Source organism: Hesperophylax consimilis, chromosome 11 (genome assembly GCF_061612785.1).
Source record: "Hesperophylax consimilis isolate HC1 chromosome 11, BYU_Hcon_1.0, whole genome shotgun sequence".
Classification (NCBI taxonomy): Eukaryota; Metazoa; Arthropoda; class Insecta; order Trichoptera; family Limnephilidae; genus Hesperophylax; species Hesperophylax consimilis.
In genome coordinates this window covers 8,415,058-8,434,526 of record NC_142846.1, presented here as the reverse complement: position 1 = coordinate 8,434,526, position 19,469 = coordinate 8,415,058, and the positions used below count along the sequence as shown (strand labels likewise).

Below are 19,469 nucleotides of genomic sequence, written 5' to 3'. Positions count from 1 at the left end.
TTTGAATTTTATTGAGAAGCGGAAATGCACTTAAATTCTCTGGCTATTTGACAGCATCTTTAATTAAAATGTAAATATGCCAGAAACCTGAAGTTTCGAAAATACAGAGACTTCTCTTAAAAAATAACTACACAACTTTACGAAAGAAAAACAATCTATCAAGTTAATTAAATACTTTAAAAATGTTATCTATTTTTTTCATTTCAAGCAGTAAAATTGTGATTTTACCTGAAATTAGTAAAATATTTAGAAAAAATTGACTTCGATATAAAGTATTTTATACAAATAATGGAATATATAGTGAAGCCCAAATTACCAATTATTTTTTTTTTAAATATATATTATCTAAATACTAATTTTTATCTTTTTTTAGAAGACACGAACCAATAAGTTCAACAGTTTGCCTTATTTTAAACCCATGAAAATTTTAAAGCGACTGTGGCAATATGTGACATGTGTGCTTTAAAAACGGTAGCAAATTCAAAAAGGTAGTAATCACACCATCGCAAAAATGTGCTTTAATAAAAAAATGAATGATTTTTTCTTCTAAGTGCCCGCTGGCTAAAATTATCAATTAGCTTCGCGACCGGGCGGAAAGCCCTCCGAATGAAAGCTAAGTTTGTAAATACTCAGTTCAGTTAACGATCGACTTTGCATACAAACGCTCCTTTGCAGAAATAATAACAAACAATACTTCGATATTTCCCAAACAACTCTACCGATACTTTGTTTCAAAACATCAAACAACTGTGCTCTTGAACGTGTGGATCGTGTTGAAGTTCCGAACAGTGCCAATTTTCAAAATCACCGATAAAACAAACTTTGTGCAGTTGAGTTGATTCATACTTCCAATTATTATTTTTTTTGGCGGTATTCTTGGTGTGGGTGTAAGGTATTTCAACAATTTTGGTCGTACAGACATGTCTTAATTGAGAAATCAGTGTGGTGATGATTTTGTGAGAAGTTGACACAGTTTCAAAAACTTAAGACGAACTCCTAATGTAAAAAGAAAAATTACATTATTTTTATTTGTAGTGTATTGAAAGTGATTTTACGTTCTTCCAAATAAAAGAGTTTAACTAATCTACACGGAATTGCGGATCATTCCAACCTCGTCAAATCTTCGTCTGTGATTTTAAATTTTGAATTACGTGTGAACAGAAAACTCACATGTTTCGATAAAATTTTCTGTTCTCACTATGTTGTTCAGTAAAATTTTATAATAATAATATATATTTAATCGTATGTAAATAGTTAAATAACGGTGTGATTTAAAATAGCTAATATTTTTGATTCTGTATTGAAGATTATTAAAGAAGCGGTGCTGCTAACAGAGTAATAAAGCTAAAAAAATGTTCGAGTAAGTGTCCTAAACAATGTATTTTATGAATACCACGTGTAAAATGGATGGAAGAATGGTCATTGAAGCAGTTTTCCTTCTAGTGTTAGTGGTTTTCTTCAATGAAGCATCAGCAGCGAGACACATAAACATAGGTAAGTACACACCAATTCAAAACTAATTTTAATAAATGTGGTAAAAATGCTAGTGATGAAAATATGGTGATTTAAATTTTTTTGTTTCTAAAAGTTAACAATGTACTTTTCGCATTATCTTATATGAAATCAACTTAATATTACCTGCAATCATCGTCTTTAACTACAGTCTTTTTTTAAATGCTGGCATAAACAGATATTATACTTTTTAGGGCACTTTTTCGTGGTTCCCTTAACGCATATTGTGAATGAACTATCAATATAAGCTAGTAGATTTAAGTATATAGCTGCTTATTGTTGCACAAAAACTCTTAATAAATTATACTTGAAGTGTATTTTAATTAATTGATAACTTTATTTCATGATTTGCCGAATTGCACGTTACAAAAATTTTTTTGAAACTTTTGACGTTTTTTTTTTGTATGCTAGAGAGTATTCAAATCTTTCAATGTTTGAAAACAAACAAATTAATCACAATTTTTTTAACTCATCTTAAAAATGTTGTTTTTGCTACGATTCGTTATTTATTACACGATTATATAATTTTCGTAAAAATTTGAATTCAATGATAAAAAATAAAGTGATATTTCTAAAATTGTTTTTCTTATCATCTGAGTACACACATTAATAAATAAACCTATGTCCCGTAAATAAATATTAAAATACGTATTTTTTAAATCATCAGGTTATTTAGTTTGTTAGCTTTAATATGACGAAAATATAATTTTAGGAGGGCTTTTTGACTCCGAAGATGAATCACAAGAGAAGGCATTCAAATACGTCGTGGAAGCCATCAACGCTGAGAGGGAGATGCTTCCGAAGCACATCCTCGTCGCCAAAACAGAAAAGGTTCCTCAACACGACAGTTTTGCAGTTTCAACTGCCCTCTGCAATATGCTAAAGGTACGAAAATAATATAACAACTTTTTTCTTAAATATTGTCAGCCCAATGTTTTCTACGAAGAAAACAATATTTTTGTTACATTACCCACCTGCCGAGATTAATATTCCTTTTTCCAACGGTCGGAAACATTTACTTTATTAAAAACCAAAAAAATATATATTCTGAAAGCTTATTTCACACATTTAATAATTCGACCCACTATTTTTGTTAGATATTCCGGAGATGGTAATATTTTCTTGAAAGTCCATTTAAGAATTTACAAAGAATTTTAAAGGTTTGAAAAGCTGAAAAGTGAACGTTTTTGGAACATAGGCTTCAACAAATTACTCAATGCCCAGAAAGTGGACAAGAGTTGCTTAAAAATTAGCAAGTCATTAAAAATTACTTTTGAAAAGAAATGTTCTAAGAGCAAATTGTAAAATCACACTTTTCTAATCTTTTTGAAAATATGGCTGGAACACTTGCATGTAGTTAGTGGTCTGTTTTGGCAATAGTAGGATATTTACAGTATATTTTTTTCAAATTAAAAAAAAAATATTCTCATACTGAATTTGACATTTGAAAAGTAAAAATATAAAATCACGCCTGTAAAATACCTTTTATTACGAAAAAAAATCATTTGAAAGTTTTTTGTCAATTTTCGAAGTAAAATACATCACTGTGGCGTCAGGAAGGTTAATACATAATTATGTGGCTGTAGATAGTTGAAATAAACTTTGAGGAATTATTATTTTTTAGCGTGGAGTAGAATATTAATCACTTGTGAATGCAGATCAGATCAGGCAGTGTTATAACATGTAATAGATATAATTTCGATTTTTTAAAAATATTTTTCAGGATGGAGTCATTGGAGTATTTGGTCCCACATCCGGTACCACATCAAGACACGTACAATCTGTCTGTGACTCTAAAGAAGTACCCCACGTAGAAACCAGAATGGACCCCGACCAAGGTAGAGGAAACTGCCTCATTAATCTGTACCCTCATCCAGCAGCCCTATCAAAGGTACACCAAAAAATATTAAAACATCTCGTGGTTAATTGGGCGGTCTTCTGCAAGTATTGATATAATACAAGGTCATCGAAAAAGATCTCCGTGATTTGGAAATGAAATAACTAAGTGTGTACAATTTACATATTAATGATTTGATATTAATTTATTTGACCTCTTTTCAACGTAGATACTAAATTACATCAGGAGAAACCTAAGTTAAAACTAAGTTGAAACTTAAGTTGCAGATTCCTGGAGTCCCGAATTTTTTTACTAGTAAACAATGCCACAACAAAAATTCGATTGTAATTAAGTCGGAGTTTTTGAGTGGCTACAAAACAGGACCATTCCTAATAAACCAACGGCCAGATTTTGAATGTGACTGCTGTAGTTAGGCGGCGCTCAGTCCTATTGAAAAAGTCTTAACTGTTCAGGCCTCAGGCATATTCTGTCAGAAGATCGGAGTATTTACGCTTTGTTATAACATCCAAATGAATGGAATATTTCGTCTCAAAAAAGGACGAAAACATTTCACAAACAAAATTAAGATATGGATTAAAGAACAAAAAATGCCATACTAAAAAAAAGTTTTCATACAAGAATAAAAATTATTCCTACAACATACACATATTTTACATAACTGGACCATTAATTACATACATATTGCTTAGTTTTTATAACTGCCTTAGTTAGTTTTAATTTATTAAATTATTGAAGACAATATTAGTGATTCTTAACATGAACCCAGGACCATTGCCTTGCCGGGGCACCGCTCTACCAACTGAGCTTATCGGACACTTTCTCCTTTGGTCATATAACTAATCATACTTCGAATAAGATCTACCAACATTGTCTTCATTTTTTCAACTCACATTTTTGTAGCCTCTGCTACCTTTATATATGATTGCAAGATTCAACTCGAACTAAATGCAATCTAGATTTCGTATTTTTATTTTAATATGCGACATCTATTGATTTTTTCTACAAGTCTAGGATATATTCTTTTTATTTTAAGAATAACTTGATAAGTAAAACCTCAACTGTAATACTTAATTATTTGAAGGCAATATTGGCGATTCTTAAACAAAAATTTGAAACAGAAAAATCAGAAAAAGATACGGTCGCATCTAAAATTATATTAATTTTTTATACGAATTTATTACTTTACTTTATTTTATTTTATTTATTTTACTTTATTTCTTAAAACTTTATTTAAAAACGTTTAATTTAAGATAATTTCAACACGGTTCATTTTATTTACATACATAATTTGTCACATAAAATTGTAAAATGGGGGCCTTAGCACGGGTAACCACCCAATGAGGCTTACATTACCTAATAATATTATATAAGAAAAAAACTCATTTGTTTAAATAAATAAAAATCTGAACGTATCACAAAAATTGAAAACTATTTTGGTACTTAAATAAATAGTACACTTGAATACACACCTAGTTATTTTATTTTAAGATCCCGACAATTTTTTCTATTGCACATACGTACTTTAGTAGAAAAATAAATTAATTGCTGTGTTATGAGATTAAGATTGCATGTGAAATCTTTTTTTCTGCAGGAGATAGTCAGATTAAATTAGTGTATAATACTAAGCTGAACATTTGATTGATCTCAAAATAGCGGTTTGCAAACCTCAGAATAAGTTAATAATGTTTTTGAAAATAAAGTTTACTCTAACGAACGGTCAATGTTTTCTTTGAAGGTTGCTGCTGTAATCTTCTGTTGTTTCTTCTTTGTAGTCTGAGGAATTAGTTAGATGGTTTGAGAAAAAAATAATCACGGCATCTAATGGACCTATCGAAAATGTATTCGGATTCTATGTGAATTCAAACATTTTACTCATTACGCACTAAACTAAAACTAAACCTACAACTGTATAATATTATGTATATGTCTATTTATATCGACGGTTAAAAATTATCACATGTCATATGACTTGCACTTAACTGGTCTCTAAAAGTCAAAAAACGTCGTCTTTGATGAAAATAACAATTATGATTTGTTTTTATTCGAAAATAAACAACTTTTGATCATAACCACACTCCTAAACGATAATAGTACGTACTCACTTTCTTCCTCGAGTTTGTATGCAGAATAACATATATTATTTCATTATTTCATTCTACAAATCAAAGCTCAATTGCAGCAAACAAAACTGCAACCAACATATTTTGTCATCTTATTGACCAATTATAAAACTACTCATTTGTGTTAGTGCACGGTTATACCTACTTACTATATTTATTTATCTCAGAATTGTTATTATTTCCAGGTGTTTGTTGACTTAGTGAAAGCTTGGAATTGGAAACAGTTTACAATAATGTACGAGAATAGTGACAGTTTTCCAAGGCTTAGTGAGCTTTTTAAGCTGTATGATCATAAGGGCCATGTTATTACCTTCAAGCAATTAGATTATGGAACTGGAAATTACAGGTTAGATTTTTAGAACATTTCTATTTGACTTTCGAATAAATTTTTGTACATTGTGAGTTAACTTAAGTCCATTTGATTGAAATATGTGAGATAACAAATTATATTCTTATTGAATAACAATGATTTATTTTTTAAGTTTTTGATTAAACCTTTGATTAAACTATTTCGTTACCTTCAAATTTACCCTATGAAAAGCTTTATAAGATCAAACCCTCACATTAACAGTTGTTCCGTAAAATCTGTAACAGTGTTGAAAAGTTCCAAAATGATGACAGAATATCTTTAAATTGCGTAAATAATCAAAATTTCCGAGTTTTTCACTATGCAATGGTTCAGCAATGAAAATAAATCATAATTTTAAGGCCGATTCTCCACCACGTGAAAAAGTCCGGCGACACAAACTTCGTGCTCGACTGTTCCATAGAAAAGCTCCACGATATCCTGCTGCAAGCCCAGCAGATCGGCATCATGTCTGACCAGCACAGTTATATCATCACTACCCCAGATATGCACACCTTGGACATGGAGCCGTTTCAACATGGAGGAGCTAATATCACAGGTAATTTGTTTCAAATGTAACTGCTTTTGTCGTAGGTACTTCTAATACATCGTCCTTCTAACGTTGATTAAAAGCCCTGGTGTAGGTACAACTGTATTGCCTTTCATACACCGATGAGAAAGATTGTATTCAAAATTCTGTTCAATTTTACCAATTTTATACATATTATGCTCTTATATAAAATTATAGAACTATATATATAATATATATAAAACTGAATCTTTTGGATATCTACCCACTTATACTTAAATTGCAGTAAATGCAGATGATTCAACACGGAATCACTTCTACATATATATGAGTTGTTTGGTATCAAAACTGGTCAGATCCAAAATTAAAAAAAATAAACTAAGTATTGAACTGTGTTCATTATTAACAAAATAACAGTTCTTAATTTTCAAAAGCAGTCATATCCGCATATTTTGTAAGAGAAACCGGTTTAAAAAGCTGCTGTTGTATGAAAAATAGTCAAATCCAGCACTTGTTTTGGTGTTTCCTGAAAATTCACCTAAAGTGGAGTTGACCAGTTTTGATACCAATTGACACATATAACTAGTTGATCTATATATGCATGTTTCTAATTTTCTCTTTCTTTGAATCAAAATCAAAATTTTCTCAGCAAATTATATGCAACCAAATGATTTTTTTTTTTTATCGTGGCTGTCGGCTACTTTGCACACAACAGGTTAAAACGGCCACCATCTTGAACCGGAACCGGAACATATCAAACAAATCTACAGACAAAAATGCCATATGGTCAAGTAGGCCGAGTTAAAATCTAACTTTGCTACGTTCAGTCAAAAAACACACACTTTACCGCAATCAACGCATCAGCCCGAATTATGAATACTGTAACGTTGACCAAAACGTTGGCTAAAGAAGAAAAAGTGCTACTTAATCATGTAATTTCATAGAATATCAAATCTCTTCAATCGTGTAACCTAATTAAACAAACAACACAACGAAATATTCATACTACACAGAGAAAACTTCTACTAGAATCTCTTTTAATTATTTGTAATCCGGTTTAAAAAGAGATTTCAGGGCTTTAACAAGTGAATTGATAGGTTTCCTGATAAACTTTCAGTAAAACACCAATGTGTTATCGCGATGTCGGAACATGTGTGCATGTTCAAATATTTTTGCATTTTGTCATTGTATATTATCAAGACAAATACAGGTGTATGAACAAGCATTGCAATATACAAATGTAAATAATTTGGTAGACACTGTAATGTATGTATAGAAATAAATAAATATATCGGGAATGTACTAAAAATTTAACAGGTAATGGCCTGCAATCTGCAATCCCGTTTTTAACCGGATTTTAAAAACTTTGTAACTAAATCATTCTTACCGATCACATGAGGAGTTTATTTACATCTGTGTTTACAGATTAATTTAAGACGTAAAGCCCCTTTGAGCGTACCTATACAAATAAAATTGGCTTCTTTAAACTTTTCTTTGTTTACCTGTCATTTGACAAATCTCTATTATTTATAAAATTGTTTTCTCCATTTCTGAAAGGGATTTTAATTCCTGAAAGAACTCATCAACAATCAAAACACCTGTTCACTGAAAAATGTTATTCTGATGACGATAAATTATTGTTTGTCTTCCTACCGTTTAATTTTCAAAGGCTCAAACTTCAGTATAATTTTATGACTACTTTGATCTCTGATCACTGGTCTGCTTTACTTCTTCGTTGAGTAATGGCAACTGACTTAGTATTGTTATAACAATCCAATTTCTTTCTGAACAATGAAAGCTGCAAAAATGTCTTTTTGTAAGTAATGATACCCTGAAAAGAAAAAAACGCTGATGAAAATCAGGAAGAATATTTTTATAAAATTTAATATTTAACTTGTTTGAAATGGTACCACTTTATAGATTGATGGTTGAAAAATAGAATCTTCTGTTTATGAATTTTGATTAGAAACCATACATTTTTTAAACAAATTTTTGCTTCGATTTTTCAGGGATAAGACTGATTGACCCGGAAGACCAAAATGTCATAGAACTAGTAGAGTTATGGAACTCCAAAGCTGCAGAAGAAGGTGAATCACAAGCAGAGCCTCTAGTTCCAGAGAAGCTTAGAACTGAGATAGCCCTGATGTTTGATGCAGTTCTGGTTTTCGTAGAAGGATTAAAAGAAATCAATACTACCAAGTTCCATGATCAGACTTTTGACTGCGAACAAGATGATAGCTGGGAGCATGGGTTTACTATGATCAACTATATGAAGACGGTTCGTACTTAAAATCCTGTCAAAATTATCTAGGACTCGCATTTCTTCATCTCAATAAGGACAACTTAGAGTTTCGTGTTCTACTCATCATGCACAACGAATTAGCATTGCTTGCAAAATTTATTAAAATGTAAAATTAAATATCATGTCATTATTTATAATATTTTTAAAAATTATTTTCATTGTTTCACTAGTAGATTGATCTTACGATTTTCTGCAATAATTACATTTATTTCTCTTTTCAAAAGATTTCTGAATGAATAACCATTTTTTGTCAGGCCTTGAATACCATACTATCTGACCATGATATTAGATTGGTATTAAATATTTATATTCCAAAATATTTTTGCAGAATTACATAAAGGGACTGACTCGAGGTATAAAGTTTGACCATGCCGGTTTCAGAACAGACTTTCTTCTAGACATTATAGAGCTTTCGGGAGTTGGCATCCAAAAGGTAAACACATTAGGTACCTAATAATCATTAAGTTGTTATTCTAACAAGTAAATATTTACACTAATTTAATCACCACATTTAACTCGCAGCTTGATGCACTGCTGTCTCATGGAGAAGTCTTTAAATACCAATGAAGACTCTTTCACTATTAATGTAGTACAATTAACCATTTAGTGTATATACCACATACGTGTGTTTTATGGGCAAGTTATCAAACAAATTTCAATTACTTAAGTCAATATATTCATCTGTGGAGTACCTCAAGGGCCGCTTTTGAGTCGAATTTATATTTTTTTTTGTATCTGTCAACACTACCGTTCGTATTATTATTAATTAAGAAGTGTTAATGTTTTTTTAATTATTTGTTTATGTTAGCTAATTGTTATTTGGATTTTTTTAGATAGGAAGTTGGAACTCCACCGAAGGTCTCAACTTGACCAGAGCTAATCAAATATTCCAAATACCTGCTGAAGATGGTTCATTGGTCAATAGATCGTTCATTGTTCTCACGGCTTTGGTAAGATGAAACTCTTCTTACAATTATGTTCTACCAAAAAAATACTTTTAATTAAATACCTACCCATTTTAAAAAAAAATTTTCCAGAGTCCTCCGTACGGTATGTTGAAAGACTCTAGTTTAAAACTGGAAGGAAATGATCGCTTTGAAGGTTTTGGCATTGAGGTAATCCAAGAGGTCGCTAAACTACTTGGTTTCAATTATACCTTCGTTCTACAGAATGACGGAGTTTATGGTTCTCTGGATAGGAAAACTGAAAAGTGGAACGGAATGGTAAAAGAACTATTAGATTGGGTAAGTTTCGTCAACAATTTTATACTTTTTCATAACATAAGCAAAATTCATCTCCATGGTTGAAGCTTGATCGTTGAAGACCTAAACAAATCAATATAACATTCGTTTATGTTGCAGTAATTTGTAACATACTTTTTTATGTTAATTTTACCATAAAGCTTACTTTTTTCTTTAATGTAGTTTTTTTGTATTTACTTTAGGCAAGTATCTATATTTTTTTCTCTGCCTTTTACTTTTTATCTCTTGAACGTACGAATATTACGTTTACCAATTTGTTTATATCTTATTTTAGTAATATTCTGTTGTTTGCTGTAGTACCATTGTGGATAAATTGTGTTGCACATCCCATTTTTATAACTGAGAAAAAACTATTAAATTTATTATTATTAGTATATTAATTTTAATGCACTTCTGTAATTTATTAATACATACTTGTAATATGTAAAAGCCCTATGGACATAACGAAAAAAATATTATAACTGATAAGATAATAGTTTGTGGTCTCTTTGGTATCAAACTATCAATGACTTTAGAATCAATGCTTTTAGAATGCAGACTTGGCCATCACAGATCTCACCATAACATCAGATCGAGAAAGTGCGGTTGACTTCACAATGCCCTTCATGAACCTTGGAATAAGTATCCTTTACAGGAAACCCACAAAGCAACCGCCGAGTCTTTTCTCCTTCATGTCTCCATTCTCAAACGAGGTGAATTTAACCTACCTTGAATTAAAAGCATACTTTCTGTGAGAATAATGTGGTAAAACCATTTTTTCTTAGATTAATTAAAATATGTTGCAATATGGTACTGTTAATTCTGAATTTTTAATATGAGATCGACGTACAAATTAATAAGGTCTCAATGGTAGAGTGTTAAGACGTTGTCCCGGTAATACAAGATATCCTGGGATCGATTCCCACTTGGGACCGTTATCTTTTTTTATTTTCTGTTTCTCATTTATCATTATTATTTTCTTATATTCCATTAGATTTGTTATATTCCACTAAGATCACCGTTGAAAAATCCACCTTTCTCATCAACGATTTATGTACAATGTAGTTTTTCAGGACAAAGGAATTAATTACTGATTTCTTCATCAATTTCCAGGTGTGGCTCTTCTTGGGTTCTGCATATCTTGGCGTCTCTGTGCTCCTATTTGTGATGGCCAGGATAGCCCCAAAGGAGTGGCAAAACCCTTATCCCTGTATCGAGGAGCCAGAGCATCTTGAGAACCAGTTCAGCATGCCCAACTCACTATGGTTCACAGTTGGCAGTGTGCTGCAGCAGGGATCAGAACTGGCACCTATGTAAAAACTTATTATAGCTGTACTTTTAGCATCTGAACAATATATTATATCTTTGCAGACATTGGACATCGCTATGTGAGTGGGTATCCATCGAAAACAACATCGACTGACCAGCCCGGTGGTATTCTCCTGGTGGGCAGAGATTCTTAATGACGTTAAAATTTATGGGTTATTTACTTAATATCGTTTGTAAGAGGTCTTAACTCAATCAAATTTTTTCCTTGCAATGAATATATTTTCAAAGTGAATATTCTTGTAATATCTGAATAGATTGTTATAGAATTTTTGAATTAAGTTTATTTACAAAGCAATTCCGCCTCGGCAAAAACTCAATTGAAAAACAACAATGAGATAAAATTTATTTGCTTTTCAGAGCAATATCTACCAGGATGATAGCAGGAGTGTGGTGGTTCTTCACACTTATCATAGTTTCTTCCTACACCGCTAACCTTGCTGCCTTCTTGACCATCGAGTCCATCACACCATTGATTGACAGCGCCGAAGACTTGGCCAATAACCCTCATGGTATCATGTATGGAGCGAAACGGGATGGTTCTACTTTAAGTTTTTTCAAGGTTTCACATTTAATAATTAATTTTGCATATAACATCAGACTTTTTTTAAATTAGAGGCATCTTGCATTATTAGACACCTTTTTTTATGAACGACTATTTTAAGAATATAAAGAAAAGTAGTTTATTCGCAGTCCTCCTCACTTGGGATTAATTTTCTGAGGCGGGCGGACTGTGGGTTATTGTATGGGTGTTCTTGGTCAATGGTGTTACATCATGATTTCCTCACCTTCATGTTGATTTTCAGATGCATTGTTCAGACTAATTGGTTAGGTTTGGTTGGACTAGTTGGCCATCAAATGGCCAACATATTGGGGTCGCATAAATTTTCAGCTAACATTATAAAATATTTTATATCTACGAGGTAACGCAAAATTTATGACCCTGCCCAGAAATTGCCCTCATATTTTAAATAGTCATAAGTTTATGTGTGTTCGGTTTTCAGTCATATATTTACCTTTAATATACTGGTTTTGTTATATTTCCGACATTATAAAGATGTCGAATAATGGACTAAAATAAAATAGTAATCAGTACTTGAAAAATATTACAAGATTTTAAATAGAAAAATGTTTTTTTCAGGATTCTGACTATCCAACATACCAAAAAATGTATCAATTCATGCAAGATCATCCTGAATGCTTAACCAGTTCGAACAATGAAGGCGTTGAAAGGTACAGATATCCTTTTATTGAGGGTAATATTATTTGCATGAGTTCAACTTCCTCGTTCTCCTAATATATAATATCTACATTGGAATGGAATTTCTGCGGTTCCAATCAAATAAAAACTAAAAATCCTAACAATTTTTTTCATTTAATATATAGGGTGTCCAGGGTAAAGTGCTCTAACTTCGGGAGGTGATTATACAGGAAGGTGGATGTAAAAACGAAAAATAATTTGATAATTCGATTTTTTTTTCATCTTAAGAATATTTGTTTTCCATTGAAATCTTTTTTACCTGAAAATACAAGGCTCTTGTATTTGGGGGGTAATCCAAGCTCTAATAATTAAATCTAAGGTACATAAATAATAAAAATGATAACATGAAAATAAATTTTAAAAAACGAAAGATTTAGAGTGAAAGGTTTTTTTTAAATTATAACAAATATGGACTTTTATAATACTTTTAGATATCTTATTCAATTTTAGATGAAATTCGTCAATAGATTTGAAGGAAGGTTGTTAAATAAATTATTTAGTTTAAATAAATCTGTTGTGTTTGAATATCCCATCAACAACACGGCAGCACAACTACATTGCTAATTCTCTGATACAGAGGTTTCACAATATGGGAAATTAATATTCAAGTGAAATTGATATGTTTAATGTTAACTTGGTGAATTTTGTGGATCATATTAAAACCATTTCTAACCATAATCTTAAACCATTGGTTGTCTCTTCGTTAACCTTACTGATGGCTTTATTTTTTTTTTTTTTTTCATTTCTTGTATTTTTATTTAATGTATGAATGTTTTTTTTGTGTATTGTAACTTTATTTTTATTATTTCATTAGCATATTCTAATAATATGAGAATGAAATTATTTATCATGTGAAAATTATACCACATGTATTTATTAAATGATAAATTTATAAAATAAATAAATAAGCATTATAACCATAAATAAGTTGTTCATAGATATAGGCAGCATGGTGTTCAATTATGGGATTTTAATATCATTCTGATATCTTGCTGATATATAAAATTGTAAATTATTTAGTCGATTTTTTTTTTCAAATAAGTTTTTTGTATTAATTACTGATTAACAAGCCATCATTTCAAAAAATTATTTTAAGGGTAAAAGAAGAGAATTACGCCTATTTAATGGAATCAACTTCCATTGAATATATCATTGAAAGAGAATGCGAAGTCACACAAGTTGGAGGATTACTAGATGACAAAGGATATGGAATTGCCATGAGAAAGAGTAAGAATTATTACCTACCGATAAACACACATACTAATAGAAGTAATATATAGTTTTTTTTTAATTTGTTCCAATTTGTTACACCAGAATAACAGATTATGATGAAATAATGTATAATACTTTAAAGTTAACTTTCCTATTATAAAACAGTTTCATACAGTTCTGTTGCTCCTGGTAGTCTTCCCCCCATTGTTAGCACAGGGGTCGTCACGAGTGCGCACTGCGCATGTTCCGTCGCCATGTTGCTTAACCGCCCCTTTAACCAGGGGAGCGGGCGGCGACGCCTATTATCCGATATCGTTCTCTTTTCCTCAAGATGACGCTCTTCTGACACGGTATGTTGACGGACTGCTAGGGCGGAACACCTCCTTGCATTTCTGCAACCCGGGTAGAATGTAGAGTAAGAAGACTCCCTACGCCACTTTTTCGACCGGCAAAAGAAGCTCTATGCGAAGGTAGTACACGTCTAGCATCTACGCCAAAATATTTAAAGTAAATTTATTCCCACGTAAACCATAAAAATAGCATAAAACATTCGTCTCAAATTCGTGATTTTTTACCCATTTATTTATAAATATATAAATAATGTTCAGAAACATTATTATAAATATTACGTAATTTAAAAAATATTATTTAACCGATTCCATCGCATGTTACCCCGGTAGAAACCTTCCCTTCGCGTTCGAAGAAAGGTAACTTCCGCCGTGTGGTACATCCGTCGGTTCACCCTCCCTTAAATAGCGCGAAATAGCTGGTGGAAAACGTAAACACGCTTCATCCCTGCTGTTTCTTGCGAGCCTGGTAGCGCTGTAGCCCATTTCACTTGCCGGAGACTACGCCCTTCTACGCCTACAAACTGCGAAGAATCAATATTAAATGACGTAGTTCACGATCTATTCATGTTTTAGGGTAGCAGACAATGCGGCGAAAAATTGACGGAAACTCCTTTTTTTATAAATCTAGAAACACTTGTAATATTTTTAAGTTATTTTTGGAATAACTAATATAAATGTTTTGCAAGGAGACGAACGCCAGGCCTTAGAAAACACACGCCCTTTAAATCATATCCATCGTTTATCTTCTTCTATTCTATTTCAAGCAATGTGAGTGAAGAAGGTGCGAGTATTAAAGCTCTTTACCAATACTACAACCCCCCGATCTCGTACGAATTTTATACTGTGAGAATACATTAGTAGGAGAAAGTTTCTATGAAAACCCTGGAATGCGGTTTACTCTTTCAACTCGTGTACTCCTGGTGGAGTGAAATGATTTTCTTCTCTGACGTTTCTCCGTTGGCCTACTGTTTGAGTTCCCAGAACGATTTCCTATCAAGCATAACGCAGGCTGCATTAGAAAACCGGGTGTGTATTTTCCGGGGAAATTCAGGTACACGTCAAAGTAAAATGAGCGACTTACTGGCAATGGTTTGTCGCTCTCATTCTTGAAGGAGTTTTTTAAGCTAGAGGGAGACGATTGCATGCGGCGGTCTTTCGCGGGGTTGATTCACAACCTCTCACGGTGAAAGAAAACATCTCGCCGCTTTCATGTTAGCCTAGTAGAAAGCTTAGTCTGATTTTTCACACGGGGCTCTTAGATAATTCTAGCTAACCTCATTTTCCTCATAATACGAAAAACTTCTCAGTACCAAAAGAGCATGACAGGAATATTTAAAAAAAAAAACAAAAGAAATAATGATCAAAAAAGTGATTTGTTATAAATTTTTTTTCCATAATGTTTTGTTTGTTAAAAGTGATTTTAAAAATAATTTATAAGATATAAAATGTTAAAAAATCAAAACACATTCATAATCATTAATCAAAATTGTATCTTGGAATGTTAAAGACAAAATAGTTCTATAATGGTTAAACGTTTAGGATATCAAATTAATTTTTGTTATTTTTTAGATTCTCCATATAGAAATACCTTAAGTACGGCAGTGCTTAAATTGCAGGAGCAAGGAAAGCTACAGGCTATGAAAATAAAATGGTGGAAAGAGAAAAGAGGCGGAGGCGCTTGTTCCGTTAGTATTACAATCAATTATTTCCAATTTAATACAAAAATTAACGTTAACTTTAAATAAAAAACAGTCAATTAAATTTTTTATTATTGGACAGTTAAATATTTTATATAAAATACATACTTTTAAATATTATCTAATCTTATTTTGACAAAACAATATTATTTTTTAATTAAATAATCCATATTATTTTATTATCGTATTATGTTTATTAATATTATTTCATATTTTACTAATATATTTTTTTCTATGTTGGAAACATTTGGTAATTTCCAATACGACAAATCTATAACTACTACGTTCGTATGTAAACTATCGATTATTATTCACCCTATTGTGTGACCCCCTGTACCGGTAATTTTCTACCCCTTGCAACTAATTACAAAATTTAACTAACCCCTCCGGTTTTGACCACATTGATAATTTTTTTTAAATATATAAATATTAGGGTGCCGAACCCGACTCATCCGGAGCTCTTGCCTTATCCATTGCGAACGTGGGAGGTGTTTTCGTTGTATTAGTTGGTGGTTCTCTTCTAGCTATTATTGTCACAGTTATCCAGTGGACTTGTGATATTTGGTTCTATGCAAGATCACAAAAGGTCATCGAGTTTTTTTTACTAGTCTTGCTTTTTTGTGTACAAGGTTATGACAAATAATTACCTAGTCGAGTTAGAATTTTCGAGTGTTGTTTTTATTAAATTATGAAAGATTTTGCTGAAGGTCACAGCTCAGAATCGACAGATTGTTCAAATTAAGTTTTTTGTTACCCTGCTTGTTTCCTATTTTCCATATAATTCATTGTGTTGTTTTTAGTTTTTCCCCTCCACCAGTAGATATTTTTACCCATGTTGTAACTAAACTTATAGAAATCCAGTTGCTTTTTTTAAGTGAAGATTTTTGAACTTTTTCCAAATGAATTTGCCTCTCTATTTCCAAATTGTAAGATATTATTATTACCTACCCATCCGATTGAAGCAATTTATGAAATTCCATTTTAAATATTCCTTTTCCGGTGCTGTAATCTAAGTTGTCACGGTTTCTAATTATTCAATCTCAATACAGATATCACTTAATGATAAAACATTTACAATTTGTTTATCGAACACAACAGCAAAAAATTTTTGGTCAAATATTATTTTCAGTTCGTATACAGATTTTACAGCATCGGACAGTGCGGAATTTCGTAGCACTGAAGGAGATATATTATATTGAAATTGATTAGCCTGCGATTGATTTAGAGCATTTTCCAGTTTCGCATATTTTTATTGCATGACCCTCCTGAATTCACCACCCTTCTGTTTTTTGCCACCAAAAACTTGGTCATGGATCCACCATTTGACGCTTCAAAAAACCCCTGCGCTTCAAATTGGATCATTGGATGATCTGCCACACCTTTTCTTCTTATGGACCGTTATATGACGTGGTTTGATCCTGCTTCAACCATATCACAGGACGAAGGGACAGATGATAAACCCGAGGACTTGGGGATTGCTAATGTGGGAGGTGTATTCGTGCTTCTGGTAGGTGGATGTATAGTTGCAACGATCACGGCATGTGGAGAAATGATTTATGGAATCATTAAGAATTCCTATCACCACAAGGTAATATTCTTAATACTATATTTTTAACCTGACATACACAATATTTCGTAAGTTTATTGCAATCTCTCTATCTCTTTTAAACAATTGTACAACGTATTTCATATTTGATGTGGTTTAAATGAAATTATTCATTTTTTGTTTTTAATGAGTTTTTATTATTCACAATGTACATTTGTTACGTATAAATTTTTTTATAAAATTAGCGACTGGTTTCGACACGTCCGTGATAAAACTAAACCGGGATAAAACTAAGTTTAAACATTCTAACATTAATAAATATTTTAATTTGTGCGCATTAGAAAAATTAGAAATCAACAAAAAAATTAATTCAAGCATTAATATAGTAAATAAAATAATAGCACCTTGCAAATCACCTCTATTGACAATGTTCCCCGTTATGTTGACTCCTCCCTCCGTTTCCCTCTCAACCCCCTCCCCCTCCCTCAAATCCCTCCCACCAAAGAACCGAACTAAATAAAACCCCATATTTCTGCCACTTAAAAATGTAGTTTTAAAATAGAAAAACAAAAAATGTCTAGAAATTTTTACATAGTGAATGCCAAAGAAATACAAAAAAAAAGAAATTATTCATACTTACCGCATAATCAGCCAACCTAAACAATAAAAACTCTCTTTCTTTCTCTTGTAAATGGATAAAATCGAGTAGTGTTTTATACTTGAGACTTATTACGTTTGACCATCTCAGTGCATTTTAGCTATTCGCGCAGCTGAGTTACTTTAGTATTTTTGTATACCTTATGATATATTTTTCGACCCCCTACAGAAAAACATTTTTCATAACTTAATCAATGCGGACTCACGCTAATTTTCCACTACATAACACAATTCAGAAATGAATCTTCACATATATATCACAATTCAGACATAAATGTTCATACACATAACACAATTCAGACATAAATGTTCACATACATAAGACAATTCTTACAAAAATGTTCACATATATAGCACAGTTGAGCTACATACACACACATAAGTTTATAAATATACACTACAAAATGTTTGTATGTTAAATTGTTAGTCTTTATGTTTAAATTAATCGTTACCATGTACCAACCCCGCGCGGTAAAATGAACATAATCACCCAACAAATATTTTTGGAAACATGACATTGTCATCCCTGTAATAATTTCTTAAACCTTGTAAACTGTTTAACACTATTTTAATTAACTACTTTTTGTTTCTAAAATAATAAAAATTTAGTTAAATAACTCATCGCTTTTCAGTTTGGACAGGCGTATAGAAGATATTATTTTAAAAACCAAATAATTCAGAAATATTTTTATAAATTCTTGCACAACAATTTACCGCCTTCATAAAAATTTTAATATTGTTTTTGTTCCACTAAATATACTCATATTTTTTCTCTGTAAAACAGGTACCATTCCGCCAAGAACTGCTCGAGGAATGGAGATTCGTAGCTAAATGCAGCGGAGACACGAAACCAGTGAGACATAGAAAATCAAGTTCACATACTAGCCGGTCCAGATCTGGGTCTCTTGGCTCAGGGTCCTCTAAGTCCAAAGAAGAACTGAACCAAGTGTTTGGCTTCAAAGTTCCTGAGAATGGAAACGGGAATACAAAAATGGCTTGACACCTGTTCTGACAACTGAGAGATGTCATTTCAAATAATAAATGAATTATGTATTATGTTTACAATGCTTTTGATTCTCCTTGGACAAGTTTGGGAGACAACAAATACCCCTAGAGTATTTTTGGGAGATCACTTTTGGCATCTCACAGCTGAACACGGTTTCATAGAAGTTATGCTATTTAATTTTGTATTACGATGAGATATATGATTTAAACAGTATTAGAAAGAGATAATACAGCGCTTTCAGATTGCATACAAAAAATTATCATCGTCACTCCCGAAAAAATTGAAATAATTCAATGAAACAACATTTTGCATTTGAAAAATATTTTTCAAGGTTTGCAAATTCTTTTAATAAAACGAAAAACAGTGAAGTAGAGTAATTTTATGATACATTTGTCTTTTTAAATACGTTTTTTTTTAGTTTCTTGTGAAGTGTAATTACAGTTTTCACAATGAAAACCATCAGTAAGCGACTTTAAAAAAATGTTGTATTTTTGAGTAAATTTTTT

At 31.6% G+C, this 19,469-nt stretch overlaps 1 protein-coding gene across 5 annotated transcripts; it reads left to right on the top strand.

Annotated features, from left to right (window-relative positions):
* The first annotated feature begins 652 nt into the window (after window positions 1–652).
* On the top strand, window positions 653–19,009 carry LOC149419747 (glutamate receptor ionotropic, kainate 2-like). 5 transcript variants are annotated; one of them, XM_089637258.1, is made up of 17 exons: window positions 653–1,494; window positions 2,225–2,397; window positions 3,236–3,403; window positions 5,676–5,836; window positions 6,199–6,395; window positions 8,375–8,643; window positions 8,996–9,100; window positions 9,501–9,617; window positions 9,837–9,911; window positions 10,460–10,621; window positions 11,022–11,221; window positions 11,595–11,796; window positions 12,376–12,467; window positions 13,592–13,722; window positions 15,627–15,742; window positions 16,188–16,340; window positions 18,742–19,009. In XM_089637258.1, exons 1-17 carry the CDS (start codon window positions 1,377–1,379, stop codon window positions 18,955–18,957), a joined length of 2,655 nt encoding a protein of 884 aa, XP_089493384.1. In that variant the 5' UTR covers window positions 653–1,376; the 3' UTR covers window positions 18,958–19,009. The 5 variants fall into 5 exon arrangements, with proteins under 5 accessions (XP_089493384.1, XP_089493383.1, XP_089493382.1 ...); XM_089637257.1 differs by lacking the exon at window positions 16,188–16,340 and adding an exon at window positions 17,193–17,261 and having other exon boundaries at window positions 9,705–9,911; XM_089637256.1 differs by lacking the exon at window positions 16,188–16,340 and adding an exon at window positions 17,193–17,342 and having other exon boundaries at window positions 9,705–9,911.
* Window positions 19,010–19,469: the final 460 nt, after the last annotated feature.